The following is a 15,291-nucleotide window of genomic DNA, read 5'->3' on the forward strand; positions in this document are numbered from 1 at the left end:
CTGCCCACTGAGGCCAGTGTTGAGAACACAGTGGGGGGATCTGAGAACACGTTGGGGGTTCTGCTGCACTCACTGGCATGCTTGTCTGCCTCCAGGTACTCCCCGCTGGCCGAGCAGTTCTCCCATCAGTTCCCATCTCATGACCTGCCATCCGTCCTTGCCAAGTTCTCCTTGCCGGTCTCCTTATCAGAATTTAGGAATCCCCTGGCCCCCGCTGTGCAGGAGGTGAGTCACAGAAGCTCAAGGAGCCTGGAGTGGCAGGTGCGTAGTGGATAGGCACTACCTGCCTGGCTCTTGGTTCTGATCTGAGCCCTCACCACTGCCACCTGCTTCTCCTTGGTTTTGGGGGCTTGCCATGCAAGTGCTATGTGCTCAGCAGGGCCCAAAAGTCAGCTGCCAGGCCACCTGCAGATGCTTGGCCAGTGACCCAACACTTGGGCAGTTGTCACCTCCCCATAGAGCCCACCCTGGCTGTGGCAGGCAGTTTTTAGGGTTAGAACTGAGTTAAGCTTGGCAGGAGAGCGCTTACCTTTTCTGGCCCTACAGACCTGCCATGTACCCCTTTGGGACTGGGGACTGCCTACAGATGAGGGTGCAAAGGCAGCTTTGTTCTCACTGGGCCAGGGCCTGACCTCTGAGAGTTTTGCTTCTGCCTTCACTCCCTGCCATGGTTCAGGTGGCCACAGGGTCTGTGGGTATGAGTTCTGGGGTCACTGGTCCCCAGAATCTCCTCATCCAAGAGAGCCTAGAGAGGACCCTAGTGGGCCTGGGTCAGGGCAGCGGGCAGGCAGGTTGGGAGCTAGGAGTGGCTGGGGGATAGGAGGCCTCCTGCAGATCTGTGGGATGGACTGGTGCACCGGTATCTGTAGCAGGGCCAGTGGCTTCCCCTGTGGGCTGCAGGTGTCACAGCCTCGTGCTGAGGTGGCTTTGCCATCCTCCCCTCCACTGAGTTCTGGGCAGAGACTCAGAGCAGGGCCAGATAGGATAGAGTGTTGGAGACAGACGAACTGGGTGTTCTCACGTCTTCGTCTCCAAAAGTATTTGAGTAAGTGCCAGATCTATTAGGCAAAACCAGTCCTTAAAGTCAAACCCTTTCCGTTCTCAAATTGTGAATGAGAATAAGATTCTGGTTTTTCAGCTCCTTTGGACGCCAAACCTGACAGAGTTCTTAGTGCGGTCTTTCATTGAGCCCTTGGTTTCTGGGAGCTGAGCCAGGTTGTATTAGCTGAATAAGAGGCACTCTCTGCACCCCTTCTCTTGGGCCAGTGCTTAGGAAGGAGCTGCTGGTGCTTCCATCCCAGAGGCCTCCTGTGGTCTAGATGACGGGGTGGCTTTTCCAGGCCATGACTGAGTGGTTGCTCCAGGCCTTGTCAAGGGCCTAGATGGAGCCAGGTTCTGCCTGGGCTCCAGTGCTGGGAAGCCCCTCGGTTTTATTTTTTGTTCATTGATTTTATTTATTTTTGATTGCACTCCAGGCTGGAGTGCAATGGCATGATCTCGGCTCACTGCAACCATTGTCTCCCGGGTTCAAGCAGTCTCCTGCCAGCCTCCCAAGTAGCCGGGATTACAGATGCCTGCCACCATGCCTGGCTAATTTTTTTGTATTTTTAGTAGAGACGGGGTTTCACCATGTTGACCAGGGTGGTCTCGAACTCCTGACCTCAGGTGATCCACCCACCTCATCCTCTCAAAGTGCTGGGATTATAGGTGTGAGCCACCATGCCCAGCTTTTTTTATTGTTTTGATATAGAAACTTGCTCTGTTGGCCGGGCGCGGTGGCTCATGCCTGACGGGCGATCACGAGGTCAGGAGATCGGGCGGATCACGAGGTCAGGAGATCGAGACCATCCTGGCTAACATGGTGAAACCCCATCTCTACTAAAAAATACAAAAAACTAACCAGGCGAGGTGGCGGGCGCCTGTAGTCCCAGCTACTCGGGAGGCTGAGGCAGGAGAATGGCATAAACCCGGGAGGCAGAGCTTGCAGTGAGCTGAGATCCGGCCACTGCACTCCAGCCTGGGCGACACAGCGAGACTCTGTATCAAAAAAAAAAAAAAAAAAAGAACCCCTGTGTCTACTAAAAATACAAAAATTAACTAGGCATGGTGGCGCATGCCTATAATCCTAGCTACTCGAGAGGCTGAGGCAGGAGAATTGCTTGAACCCGGGAGGCGGAGGTTGCGGTGAGCTGAGATTGCACCATTGCACTCCAGCCTGTGCAAAAAGAGCGAAACTCCATCTCAAAAAATAAATAAATAAATAAGTAAGTAAAGTATTAAAAAAACAAAGAAAAAGAAACAAACTTGCTCTGTTGTCCAGGCTGAAGTGCAGTGGCATGATCTTGGCTCATTGCAACCTCCGCCTACCGGGTTCAAGTGATTCTCCTTCCTCAGCCTCCCAAGTAGCTGGGATTACAAGCATGCACCACCATGCCCAGCTAATTTTTATATTTTTAGTAGAGATGGGGTTTCACCATGTTGGCAAGGCTGGTCTTGAACCCCTGAGCTCAAGTGATCCACCCGCCTCGGCCTCCCAAAGTGCTGGGATTACAAGCGTGAGCCACCACGCCCAGCCCCATCTGTTTTATTTCTTAATTTCGCGTTAAGTCTGGATATTTTGCAGTCCTTTTGACCAGGTCTTCTTCTTACTTACCTGGAGTATATCCCCCATTCCCATCCCCAGTTCCCCAGCCCCTCCCAGGAGGTAACACTGGCCAGCAGCTCCTTGTCAGCCCTCCCAGAGATGAGGAGACAGATGTGTATCTGAGGACACTGATGCTGTGTCACACTCCTCACTCCTCAACGCCTGTGTCTGGGCAGTGCTTTCTCACGGGGACTGAACTCGACCTGGCACAGGGCTCCTCACTGCTCCTCACTGCCAGCCCCACCTGCTAACCCAGAGACACTGGACGGCCTGGCCAGGACGTACCTTCTCACGGTGGGGATGGGGGGGGTGCTTCACCCCCAAGCCCAGGGTCACTGGCTTCAGCTTTCTTGTGGATCCACCCTTGTGCTCAGGGTGGACTTTCAGGTAGATCCAAGGACAGGACTTTCTGCTCTCAGGGTGCCTGCCCACAGCCTCTTTCTAAACAATGTCTGGGCTTGTCTGGAGGTGGACTGGCTGGCTGGGACCAACTACAGGGCCAGTGGGCCGAAGGAGAGAGGAGGCACAGGGGCAGCTGCAGCAGCACAGTGTGGGGGATTTGCTCAGAGCAGCGGTCACAGGGGGCCTCCACATCTCAGGTCCTGCTCCTCAGCCAGATGCCGGGCGGCCCAGGTGTGTGGTGGGAGCCCATGCAAGTGTGATCCAGATGTCCCCTGGCCCCTCTCCCTTCCCAGGAGTGTGAGCCGGCCTTGCAGAGCTGGCTGGCAGCTGGGGGCTCCCTTTCTGAGAAGAGGGTCTTTCTGCTGTGAGTCAGCACAGGGAGTGTGCTGTGGCCATGTCTAGGGCCATGGCTCCCTGATCCCCCAGGAAGAAGTTGGAGTGGGAAGGGGGACCAGCCTCACCTGCTGCCACCCGCAGACCCAGCTTATCCAGATGGTGGTGTGGATGCTGCAGCGCCGGCTTCTCATCCAGCTGCACACCTATGTCTGCCTGATGGCCTCACCCAGCGAGGAGGAGCCCCGCCCGCGAGAGGATGATGTCCCCTTCACTGCCCGGGTCGGCGGTCGCAGCCTCAGCACGCCCAACGCCCTCAGCTTTGGCTCCCCAAGTAGGGCCCCCAGGGCATTGCTGTGATAGTCAGGGGAGATGCTTGGGGGTGGTGCCCAGGAGGCTCAACATGGGCCCTGCTGTGAGTGTTGAGGGGCCTCCACATGGCTGCACACATACATGCACAGGCACGCGCCTCGTGTCCCCCGTGGAGACACCTCTGCTGTCTCCTAGCGCCACCATGACTCTGAGGTGGCAGCTCTGCCTCCAGGCTCTTCAGCAGGCTTGCTAGAGTCAGGAGCAGCTCCCAGCCCACCACATCAGTGCTGGAATCTCTGCCCCAGCCTGGGATCAGAGCAGGATCTCACACCACTACCAGGACAGCTGACACCTCTGTGCCCCAGAAGAGCTGTCATGGCCAGTGTGGCTCGAGGGCAGCAGCCTTTTGCCAGGTCCCAGGTCCCCAGGCTTGGGGAAGGAAGGGGGTGGAAGACTTTGGAAGTCCTCCCCTGGCTGAGGTCTGGCTGTAGGCTTCAGGCTTCATGTGAGGACCCCGCCTGCCTGGGGTGCTTTGTCCGGGGTGCTTTGTCCTCCATCCTGGGTGAGGGGCAAGATGCCCAGGCCCACCATGGGGTGTTTGTGGGGCACACATTGCACCTCTGTTCAGGTCCCTTGAGGGTGCTCCCAGAGGGGAGGCTACCCATTTCCCAAGTCAGCCCTATGAGGGGCGTGTGTCACACCCAGGAGGCGGGGCAGCCGCGGATGCTTGCAGGCAGATGTTGCAGCTGGGGCACCAGATAGGGCCCTTGTGGGAATTAGGGGTGTCATTGGAGGCTGACTGCTGGCTCTGCCCTCGCTGTTCCCCTGGGTGTCTTGGAATTTCACTTGGTTACCCTGACCCATGGCCCCCACAGCCAGCAGCGATGACATGACCCTCACCAGCCCCAGTATGGACAACTCCAGCGCAGAGCTGCTTCCCAGCGGGGACTCACCACTGAACCAGAGGATGACAGAAAACCTGCTGGCCAGCCTGTCAGAGAATGAACGCGCAGCCATCCTCAGTGTACCCGCAGCCCAGAACCCTGAGGACCTCCGCATGTTTGCCAGGTGGGTGCAGGTTGACCCGTTGGGACTGGGGCCAGTTGCAGGGTCAGGGCAGAAAGTGGATAGGGACGTACGCAACAGGACCAAATCCACTGAGAACAAATGGGGCCCTGTTCGAGATGGAGTCTCTGCATTCAGGTGTGTAGGGGCAGGTGCCACTGCCCAGGCATGGGGATGCAGCTTGTCACCAAGACCCCGGGCTGTGGGCCTGGCGTGCCTGTTTTTGGGCCTCTTTGCTCTCCACTACTTCTTAGATATTTCTTGTCCCTTGAGAGGCAGTACCAAGTTCTCACCCTCATGAGACTTGGCAGGTGTTTCCCAGGACTCTAAGCCCTGGGGGCACCCAGTATCCCCCACGTTATAGGTGACGTGGCTCAGTGGTCTCTGTCAGCCCCACCCTGATGTGGGGGATAGTGTAGCGACACACTTTTCCGGGAGTGGTCAGGTTGTCAGGGACTGAGTTCCCTGTTAAGAACCACACTCCAGGCCCTTGAGAGAACCACTTGCAATGCTTCTGAGCAGCTGGTCCAGGTCTCACCTGCATCCTAGCATCCTCTGTGCCAGCCTCAGTTGCAGAAACCACCCTAAAGCAGTGATTTTCCAAATGATGGTGACATAAAAAAAAAAAAAAAAAAAAAAAAGGCAGGCCAGGCACAGTGGCTCACACTTGTAATCCCAGCACTTTGGGAGGCCAAGGTGGGTGAATCACCTGAAGTCAGGAGTTTGAGACCAGCCTGGCCAAAATATAGTGAAACCCTGTCTCTACTAAAAAATACAAAAATTAGGCAGGTGTGGTAGCACACTCCTGTAGTCCCAGCTTACTTGGGAAGCTGAGGCAGGGGAATCGCTTGAATCTGGGAGGTGGAGGTTGCACTGAGCCGAGATCGAGCCACTGCACTCCAGCCTGGGTGACAGTGAGACTCCCTCTCTCAAAACAAAAAAAAAAGGAGTGACCTTTTGACTCCAGAGCTATGTGGGACTCACCATAGCATGAAAAAGAAGCCACCAGCAGACCCCTGATCCCAACGTCAGGACAAAGGAGGCTGGGGCAGCTCTGGGTGTGAACAGCTGTCTTTCCTCCTGGACCCACTTTGCCCACCTGCTGGTCAGCAGGACTATGGTGGGCATGCGGTCCTGGAGGCCTGCCTCCCTGGCCTTCACTGCCAGCTCTGCTCAGGCCTGTGGGCAGCTCAGTTGATTCCCACCAGTAGCTATTCAGCAGAGGCCTTTGGGGGCTAGCGTCAGGTTGGGCTCACGCCCACTCATCCCTTCCAGGCTCCTTCACTACTTCCGAGGCCGCCACCACCTAGAGGAGATTATGTACAACGAGAACACTCGGCGCTCCCAGCTGCTCATGCTGTTTGACAAGTTCCGCAGCGTGCTGGTGGTGACCACCCACGAGGACCCCGTGATTGCCGTCTTCCAGGCTCTGCTTCCCTGAGCCCAGGCGGAGGGCGGAAGGCTGCTGGGGTGTGCAGGTGGGCACTCGCATCTTCCCACCCAGGGCTTCCTCCCTGCTGAGGCTGAGCCCTCTTAGTCCTGAGGCCTGGCACTGGGTGGATGCCAGCCGGCCGGCCATGGCCCAGTGAAGCCTGCAGAGCCCTGCTGTACTGGCCCCTGGTGGTTCAGCTGTGGGGCCGCTGCCCTCCACTTTCCTATGCTTCCCTCCAGTCCTCGCCGCATGTGTAGGCGTCTCCACACTGGAGGGGGCCTGCCAGAACTCCTGTCTGGGTGAGGGCTGCATCCTTCTAGGCCCATATGTGGGCTGTGCGTTTCTCAGACCCTCCTTTTGTCCCTACACCTGCTCCCTGGAACCCCCCTCTGTGGCCACCCTGAAGAATGTGCTGAAACACTTGTGTGGCCTGTCCCCGTCTCTCTGACAGCCTTCCATTTGTGAAGTGCCCTGTGGCCCTGTCCTCAGCACCACCTCTGTCTGCCATGCACTTCTTCCTCCCAGGCTGCCATGAGCCTTTCCTGGCCCAGCCCTCACCACAGCCCATGGAAGCCAGAAACAGGCTCATAGCCAAGCTGTGACCTGGTCCTGACCATATGGGCCGCGAGGGCCTGAGCTCCCCTGCTAGGCTGTGCACATCTTTTTTTTTTTTTTTTTTTTTGAGACGGAGTCTTGCTCTGTCGCCTGGGCTGGAGTGCAGTGGCCGGATCTCAGCTCACTGCAAGTTCCGCCTCCCGGGTTTACGCCATTCTCCTGCCTCAGCCTCCGGAGTAGCTGGGACTACAGGCGCCCGCCACCTCGCCCGGCTATTTTTTTTTTTTTTTTTTGTATTTTTAGTAGAGACGGGGTTTCACCATGTTAGCCAGGATGGCCTCGATCTCCTGACCTCGTGATCCGCCCATCTCGGCCTCCCAAAGTGCTGGGATTACAGGCGGCTGTGCACATCTTGCTGGTGGAGGCATGGCCCACTGTGCAGGACCCCACCCTCGGGGGCTCTCTGCTCCCACACTGATGATTCTCCCCAGCATCCACACTGGGTCTGGCGCTATGTACTCAGGGCCCCCAGCCCTCGTGTCCTGGAGGAAGAGCTGGCTCCAGACATGTGCTGATCACCTAGAAGAGCTCTGGCTAAAGTGCAGTTTTCTAGAAATAAAACATTTATTTGTTTTTTAAACAATTAAAAAATATTGTCTGGGCAGGCCCTTTGCTTAGGCCTGTGTGTTCTGCTCAGCCACTCTGTCGACCACACTGACCCAGGGGCTGCCCCGGATATAGAAGCGGAGGGGTTTCCGGGCCCACTCCCCTGCATAGCCAATGCCCACCCGGGCTGCTGTCACTACAGCTGGCTCACTGGGCTCCAGGGGACCACGCTCCAGCCATATAGCTTCATCCTGTGCCAGGTCCCTCTGGTCAAAGCTCTTGTTAATGGCCAGGGCCTGGCACAGCTTGGAGGGGCCACTGCAGAGCTCACGGTCCTTGAGGACACGGCTGGCGGTGCCTTTCCGGAGGGTGCTGCGAAGCTGACGCATGGTCTCCAGACCTTCCAGGGGCTCCAGCGCTCGCAGCAAGACGCAAGCCCCGTCGCCTGTGGGATAGATGGACAATCTGGAAGTGGAGCCTCCCTAGGCTCCTGTCCTCTCTGCCCTAGTGCACATCCAGACATCCCGTGCTGCAGGGAGGGTGCAGCTGCCTTCCTGCCTGGGCCAGGGACCTGCTCTGTGCACCTGCACCATCTACTGGGTCTGACCTGGTGGGAGGGGGCTGCACCTCACTGTGTCCAGACCCCTCTGCCTGCCTTGCCATCCTCCATGCCTGCACCACGAGGTGTGCCTCCTGTGGGCACCTCTGGCTGCCACCACCAGGCAGCGCCTCCACCACTGTTGCCGCCCCCACAAAGCCAGACTGTCAAAAACACATGACGAATGCCGGATATCAGCTCCTTTCTACTTGGATTCCCCTGGTCTTGTGATTGGCAGCAGCTATGAGGCCAGCAAAGGAAGCTCCAGAGAGCCAGTCCTTGGTTGCGATCATTCTGTCAGGAAGCAGGAAACCTTGGGCCTAGCCAGGCCCCAGGGCTCCTCTTCTGCCTCACCCACTCAGCATATCTGTGTTGGTCAAGTGGTGGGGGCTAGGGGTTGGCTTAGAGCAGCTGCCAGTGTGCACCGGATGTTGGGAGAGCCCATGCAGTGACTCAGTGGAAAGACTGACTGCCACACCCTGCACAGGCAGGGCAGGAGAAGGCTGGCGAAGCCCCCCTCACCTCCCTTGGGATCCTTCCTTCAACCTAGCCCCTCCCTCACCAGGCCAGGCCACTTGAGAAGCAGAGACAGCAAGTAAAGGCTCCTGGGCCCAGGGGCTCACTCAAGCACAGATACCCGAATTTCCTCTGCCCTGCAAGTTTGGAAAGGTCCCTTGGATTCCCAGCTGGGGACAATGATGACCTGGACCCTGGCCAGAGGAGCCCTAGCCCTCCAGCAAGGCAGCTCCCTGGAGACACCTGCTGTGACTCACCTGTGCACCCCTGGCCCTCCCAGCCACCTGGGAGTCAGAGGCTTAGCCCAGAGGTGGCCAAGCCAGTCCCCACTCTTGGGCTGTGGCCATGTGAGCCTCTGCATCAGCAGCCAGGGGCGAGCACTAGTGGACAAAGCCATGCCCTCCGGCCAAGCCAGCAAGTGCGGCACTCCTCTGAGCAGATACCCTTGACCAGCCAGTTGTCAAAAGTATTTCAAGCTAAAATCAAGGCCAAGCAAAGCCTTTAAGTTCCCGTCCATTCTGTGATTCCCACGCTGCTTCCAGCTCACCAGGTGGGGCGCCCGCCGCCCACCCTGACCCACCTCAGTAGGAAGGAGCGGGACCCTCTACATCCCTGTGGGTGCAAGACACATGCCCCTCACAGTCTCACTGAGCCCCCAGAGCCGCCTGGAAAAGAGTCAAAGCCTGGCTGCCCTCATCACCACACCCCCTGCCCTGGCTCCTTCACACGCAACACATCCAAGTCCCACATCCTGACAAAAATACGACCCCTTTGATCTCTTCTTGCCAAATCTCCCTGTCCTCGCCTACTTCTATGCCCACCCTAACTCCCCGCTGCTGTGCCCACTGCTCCATCCTTGGCAACCTGACCACTCTGCTCTTAGCACTGCGATCATCCTCTTCTCAAACTAGCTTCTAATCCTCATGTGCTGCCTCCATCAAGGGCAGGTGACACCTGTGTCCTCGGCCTCCTTTCTGCCTCCACTCCAACCAACCCTTTCTTTTTATTTTGAGATGGAGTTTCGCTCTTGTCACCCAGGCTGAAGTGCGGTGGCGTGATCTCGGCTCACCACAACCTCTACCTCCCGGGTTCAAGTGATTCTCCTGCCTCAGCCTCACTAGTAGCTGGGATTTCAGGTGCCCACCACCATGACCATCTAATTTTTGTATTTTTGGTAGAGACGGAGTTTTACCATGTTGGCGGGGCTGGTGTTGAACTCCTGACCTCAGGTAATCTGCCTGCCTTAGCCTCCCAAAGTGCTGGGATTACAGGTGTGAGCCACCACGACTGGCCCCAACCAACCTTTTCTACTCCTCTAACCAGCCTTGCCCCATCAATGCAGCCAGAGCTCCTGAAACCCTGACCTGGCCCTGGAAATGGCACTTCCTTGCTCAAATATCTGCCCCACCTCAGTCCTCCTGCTGGTCCCCTGGCTGGTAGTTGACGGGGCTCTGCCAGCCCTCCAGCCCCCTCAACCGCCAACCCCCCATGCCCCAGCACTGCTCACCCTGGCTGGAGATGTTCATGCAGAAGTACATGCCATAAATGATGTACACATACAGGGTCCCCGGCTTCATGAACATGCCTCGGTTGCGGGGGGTCTGCCGGCCACCCCTTGAGTGGGCAGCTTCATCCTCTGGCCCCAGGTATGCCTCAGTCTCCACGATGCGGCCTCGGAGTTCTGTGCCATTAGGAAGTCGCCGGACTAGGACCTGTGCGAAGTCAGTTTCTGCTCAGGGCAGGAAGGGATGGGGTCCACTCACCCTAACAGTGCCCAGCCTGGACCTCATCTCCCCAGCTCAGTGTGTGTCAGCTGCCCAGGTCTAGCCAGGGACCTTGCCCCGTCTCCATCCTGCCTCTTCTCTTGCTCCTGCTGAGTCTGAATATGGCTGTTGAGGGCACCAGTTGTCTCCTCCAGTCCTGCTAGACCAGGAGACCGCAGGCCGAAGACACCTCAGGCCACAGCCAGGGCGGGGCTGGGAACCAGCAGTGGTGGATTCACCTTGCAGGTCAACCTCCAAGTCCTCTCAGCAGGGCCCTCCATTCCCCAGCTTCCTCCTTTCCCAAGTACCCTTGCAAAGACCATCAGCATTCAGCATGAGGCCAGGCATCGTGGAAGGCACAGGACCCCAAGGATGTCCCCACACCAGCTCCCTGGGAAATCCCAGAGCCTGTGAGGTCCCCTAAACCTGGGCTGCTGAGGTGGCCACAAGGGACCCTCATACTAAGCTCCCACCGTCCAGCTCTAAGGCCTTTCTGAGCAGTAGGCCCAGCTGCTCCACGGTGCCCCAGCCTGGACCATGGTCTTGGTAACAGCCAACAGTTGTGCCCTCAGTGCTTGGAGCCCGAGTTAACAGCAGAGCACTTGGGACCAGCCACATCCCCAGCACCTGTCTCGTTTTTAGGCCAGAGGTGTCAGCTGGAGAGCCGGACCACCTTCACAGCCCAGGAAGCCTTGTGGTGCCAGAGGCCATGGTCAGTATCATGGGCTGGGGAGGAGGGGCACTGGAGCTCAGATGCTTGCTGGGGGAGCATTCAGGAGGCCTTCCTGGAGATAGGGTGGAGGGAAGAAGGGGTCAGTGCCTGTGCTGGAAGCCCAGAAATCCTTAGGCATCGAGAACTGTGAGGACAGAAGTGAACAGGCCAGGCTTGGCCAGACCACGTCCAGGGGAGAAAGGGTGGCCCTGTTCCATCTTCCCTGGAGCTGAGAGGGAATGCCCCTCCAGGGGCTTCACGCCGCACACTCCTCTGCCTCCATGGGGGCACACTGGGGAAGCCCAACTACCATTCTGGAGAGGAGGTTCCCACAGCCCTTTTCTCACGGTTTCCTTTTCCATCCCAAATTTCTGATCTGGATTTCACTCTGATACCATTTCCACCAATGGCAGATACTGGGGCCTCTCACCCCACCCCCAATGCCAACACACACACTCTCTTCCTTGCTGGCAGAGCCTCCTGGGGGACACCACACCCTCCTCAGCCCAGAGAGTGGCCCTGGAATTTCATGGCAACTCACTGTAGTGACCCTTTTAGGGATGAGTGCATGACCCAAGCCTGGTTGAGGGGTCTGCAAGGGCATCCACTGGGAGGTTATGGAGAGGGCTGTCCTAATCCAAGGGACACATGGTGAAATACCCTCTTCTCTCCTGGACATCATCTTGTCCACCAGTGGGCTCAGGTGGGCATGACTGTGGCCTGCCAAGGATGCTGAATAGAGACAAACGTATTGTGGTCCCTGATGCCATGCTGGGCCCTTGCCCTGCTCCTACGACGCACCTGCCACATCTACCGTTTTGTTGTGTCACAAATGCCCATCATATTTATTATTTTTGAGACAAAGTCTCGCACTGTCACCCAGGCTGGAGTGCAATGGCGTGATCTCAGCTCACTGCAACCTCTGCCTCCTGGGTTCAAGCGATTCTCCTGCCTCAGCCTCCCGAGTAGCTGGGACTACAGGCACCCACCCCACCACACCGGGCTAATTTTTTTTTTTTTCTTGAGACAGAGTCTCACTCTGTCGCCCAGGCTGGAACGCAATGGCGCGATCTTGGCTCACTGCAAGCTCCACCTCCCAGGTTCACGCCATTCTGTTGCTTCAGCCTCCTGAGTAGCTGCGACTACAGGCACCTGCCACCACGCCTGGCTAATTGTTTTTGTATTTTTAGTAGAGACAGGGTTTCACTGTGTTAGCCAGGATGGTCGCGATCTCCTGACCTCGTGATCTCCCCACCTCGGGTTCCCACAGTGCCGGGATTACCGGCATGAGCCACCATGCCTGGCCACAAATGCCCATTTAAGGTGCTTTTAGAAGGATCCACATGGGGACAGAATGTTGTTTGTTCTCCACGAGATCAAGCCCACATTCTAGGGTCTGCTCCTTTAGCACCCAATTCCTGCCACTGGTATTTCTCTTCTGGCTCTTCTTGGTGATTATAACGTAAAAGTAGGCTCATTAAAGGACAAAGAGAAGGCCTTGGAGCCTCTGGAGAACCAGAAAGGCAGGCCTGGGGCTTTGGCATTAAGGACCACCACCCAGACGGTGCTCCCAACAGATCCAGCCAAGATGCCATGGTGTGAGCATTTGCTTATGGGGACAGCCTGCACCGCAGGCCCACCAGGATGGGCCCTGGGCAGTCCCTGCTTACTCCAAGTCTGATAGGCAGAGCCCAGATCCTGGACCTACACTGAGCTGCAGGGGCCCTGGGAAGCCAGCACTGCACTGAGAGCCACTACAGTGGGAAGGGGCAGCCAAACACTGGCTACAGCCACAGTTCCCAAGTGTGGAAAAACTGCGGTGGATTCCAGGTGAGGAAGGCTAACAGTGCAAGTGCTCCTGCCCTAGATGCCCGAAGCCGGGGGGGAAGACAGTGGCACCCCTGCTGCACCCTGGGCAAACAACACTGACAATCTCCACATTCTTCCCAGATCTCAGGCAACTGAGAGGAGCTATCCAGTGACCCGTGTGAGCAAAGCAGCTAATTGCACGAGGACAAGGAGGACTAACTGAGGGCCAAGTCCAGCAGGCAGCGGACAGGGCTTCAGGGACAACTGCAGTGACAGGCATTTTAGGAGAGACCATGTTGCTATGTTCACATTACCTGTCCCAGAAATGCCCGGGCCAGGGGGACTGCCGGCTGGTCGAAAAACTCCAACCCCAGTCGGGTAAGGTGGCCCTTTGGGCTTGAGAAATAGATGCTGCGGTATGGGCCCAGGGTGGTGGGTGGTCCCAAACAGGGCTCCTTGGGGCAAGGTGCCTGGGCTGTGTCAGACGGGCTGTATGGCTGCTCTGCTTTGGCTAGTCGCTGCTTTTTTTGCCCCATCCTTCGGGAAAACTGTAATGGGAAAAATAAATAAATAAGCATCCGAATAGAAGACAGCTGTGTGGTAAGGTCAGGCTCAGGAAGTGCAAGGACTGGATTTGACCACCTGCTTCGGTTTCTTCATCTGCAAAGCGGGGGTGACCATCCTGTGGGTAGTTATAAGGCACAAACACCTCGACACACTCGAGGCCTCAGAAAATGATTACATCTGATGGACGGCTGCTGCTGGTGGTGGCAGGGTGGCTGCTCTGCCCCACATATGTGCGAGCTGCACAGCATGGGGGTTCAGGCTGCACGACCTGGAGAGCAAATGGTGGCCGGAGCCTGGGACAGCAGGGCTGGTGCCCTCTGATTCCCACTCATCATGCAGGTCCCAAGCAAACGTCTGAGCTGGTTTCTGGAACCCTGCCCTTTCATCCAACCCTTACCAGGAATTCAAAACACAGCCAGGACTTTGGCAGGGCCTTAGCAGGGATCCCAGTGTGTCAGAATCCTTGGAATGGCCCCCAAGGCCTGACACACAGGGACGGGTGAGTACCGGGGTACTCAGGGTCCCTAACTGTTCTCTGCTTCATGGCCCAGGTTGGATAACGAACAAGTGGGGCAAAGGTAAGGTCTCCTGAGGGACTAGGAGGGTCTGCTGAGACCCAGCAGGCCCCCAGCCTCCCACCTGTGGCCTCCTCATGTGTAGGGAGAACCTGACCACACATCCTCAGCTGTCCTGGGGCAAAGGAGGAGGGAAGATAAAGGGGGCGGGTCAGCGTCGGCCTGGCAGCACCCGGAGGGCTGGTCTTCAGCAGCACCTAAGTCCTCCTGGCATGGGAGAGATGCATTATTTTTAACGGGAGTGCTGACGTTCATGTCGAACGGAGACTGCCAGTCGGCCTGGAAAGGACGCTGACGTGACCGTCTCCGCACTCGGGCCGCGCTGCCAACGCGCCGTGGGCTCTGCCCCCGGGCGCTGCGGCCCCTGTCTTCGGCCCGAGCTTGGCCCTTGGCCTACGCTCTGGCTCTGCCCCAACCCTCAGGGCGGTGGGCGGTACGCCCGTCCCCGGTACTCCCGCTCCGGCGGCCGCGCTCGCTGCTGCGCCTTGGGGTGGGCGCGTCTGTTCCGCGGGGCGGCCGAGGCGCGCGCTCACCTGGGCCCCGCTGCGCGCAGGCATCCGGCAGCTCGGGTCGGGGCTTCGTGGGGCTCGGACCCCGGCACAGAGACCAGCAGCCGCCGACCCCAGCCGCCGCTGACCCCGGAAGCACCGCTGGGACCGGGGCGGAGCGGCGCCTGCGCAGAACGGGACGGAAGCCGGGAAGGGGGGCCAGTGAGTGCCGCGAACGGGCTGCGCCTCCGGGGCGGGGCAGACCACACGGAGGTGGATCCTCTTTCCAGCGCCCACCGCCAGTTCTTGACCCAGGCCCGGGCCTGATTCGGCGCCTGCGGAGCGACAGCGGGGAAGGGGCAGGTGGGGTTGGGGCGAGCACCCCACTGTGCCCCGGCGCCCCTCCCAATGACCCGCTGTCCGTCCCCGCCTGCGCCCTGGTCGCCTGGCGGCCTCAGAGCCCACTCCACCAGCGGGTGGTCAGACCACCCAAGAGGACGGGCCAATCGTGAACCTGAGTGGGTCCTCGAGGGGCCGGGGCGGAGTGGTCGTGCTTTGGGGGAGGGGGCAGGCCGCAGACGTGTTTTCCGGTGTGGTGTCTGCGGAGTGCGCGCCTGGAAGACCGCCCCAGCCCTAGTCTGGAGTGGGCCGGGGAGTCCTTATCCAGGAAGTGGGCTCCAGGCCTGTGCGGAAGCCCCCGCCCCTGGTCCGGGGTTGTCACAGCCTGGTGGGGGGAAGGAAGGAGGGAGCGGCGCGGATTCTGCCTCTGCCGCAGAGTCCCCATCCCTCTTTCCGCCCAAGGATGTTGAAGGGAGTTCGCTCACTTTCTGGGTTGGGCCTGCTGGAGCGCAGCCAGTCCCTTCTAGAGACTGAGGCCAGACCTGAACACAGCCTGTCAGTGCGCAGCCTTCTGA

At 58.3% G+C, this 15,291-nt stretch overlaps 2 protein-coding genes across 9 annotated transcripts in view; one reads left to right on the forward strand and one right to left on the reverse strand.

Moving 5' to 3' along the window:
* Positions 1-13,067, forward strand: part of NPRL3 (NPR3 like, GATOR1 complex subunit) — a 61,990-nt gene extending 48,923 nt beyond the window's left edge. For 3 of the 7 annotated variants that reach the window (XR_004055383.1, XR_004055387.1, XR_004055386.1), the window contains exons 10-15: positions 96-225; positions 3,473-3,713; positions 4,567-4,759; positions 6,032-6,234; positions 10,869-10,938; positions 12,889-13,067. Coding sequence is in view for 2 of the 7 variants with exons in the window: in XM_030924692.1 (XP_030780552.1) it covers positions 96-225; positions 3,473-3,713; positions 4,567-4,759; positions 6,032-6,197 (730 nt within the window). In the remaining 5 variants the exon portion in view is untranslated. Of the gene's footprint in view, positions 1-95; positions 226-3,472; positions 3,714-4,566; positions 4,760-6,031; positions 6,609-10,868; positions 10,939-12,622; positions 12,769-12,888 lie in introns of those variants that run through there. The other 4 variants (XR_004055384.1, XR_004055385.1, XM_030924692.1 and 1 more) reach the window with 4 other exon arrangements.
* Positions 7,349-14,596, reverse strand: MPG (N-methylpurine DNA glycosylase). 2 transcript variants are annotated; one of them, XM_030924693.1, is made up of 5 exons: positions 14,423-14,557; positions 13,390-14,096; positions 13,062-13,295; positions 9,971-10,175; positions 7,349-7,794 (listed from the first exon to the last, which is right to left on the reverse strand). In XM_030924693.1, exons 2-5 carry the CDS (start codon positions 13,426-13,428, stop codon positions 7,418-7,420), a joined length of 855 nt encoding a protein of 284 aa, XP_030780553.1. In that variant the 5' UTR covers positions 13,429-14,096; positions 14,423-14,557; the 3' UTR covers positions 7,349-7,417. The 2 variants fall into 2 exon arrangements, with proteins under 2 accessions (XP_030780553.1, XP_010380164.2); XM_010381862.2 differs by lacking the exon at positions 13,390-14,096 and having other exon boundaries at positions 14,423-14,596.
* Positions 14,597-15,291: the final 695 nt, after the last annotated feature.

The sequence above is a fragment of the Rhinopithecus roxellana genome, chromosome 20 (assembly GCF_007565055.1).
Source record: "Rhinopithecus roxellana isolate Shanxi Qingling chromosome 20, ASM756505v1, whole genome shotgun sequence".
In the NCBI taxonomy this organism is placed as follows: domain Eukaryota; kingdom Metazoa; phylum Chordata; class Mammalia; order Primates; family Cercopithecidae; genus Rhinopithecus; species Rhinopithecus roxellana.

Coding starts and splice junctions, on each gene's coding strand:
- MPG (XM_030924693.1), bottom strand. CDS start 13,428: ATGGTCACCCCCGCTTTGCAGATGAAGAAACCGAAGCAG. Junction 13,296..13,389: donor AGATGAAGAAACCGAAGCAG/GTGGTCAAATCC, acceptor TTCCCATTACAG/TTTTCCCGAAGGATGGGGCA. Junction 10,176..13,061: donor CCCGGGCATTTCTGGGACAG/GTAATGTGAACA, acceptor GACTTCGCACAG/GTCCTAGTCCGGCGACTTCC.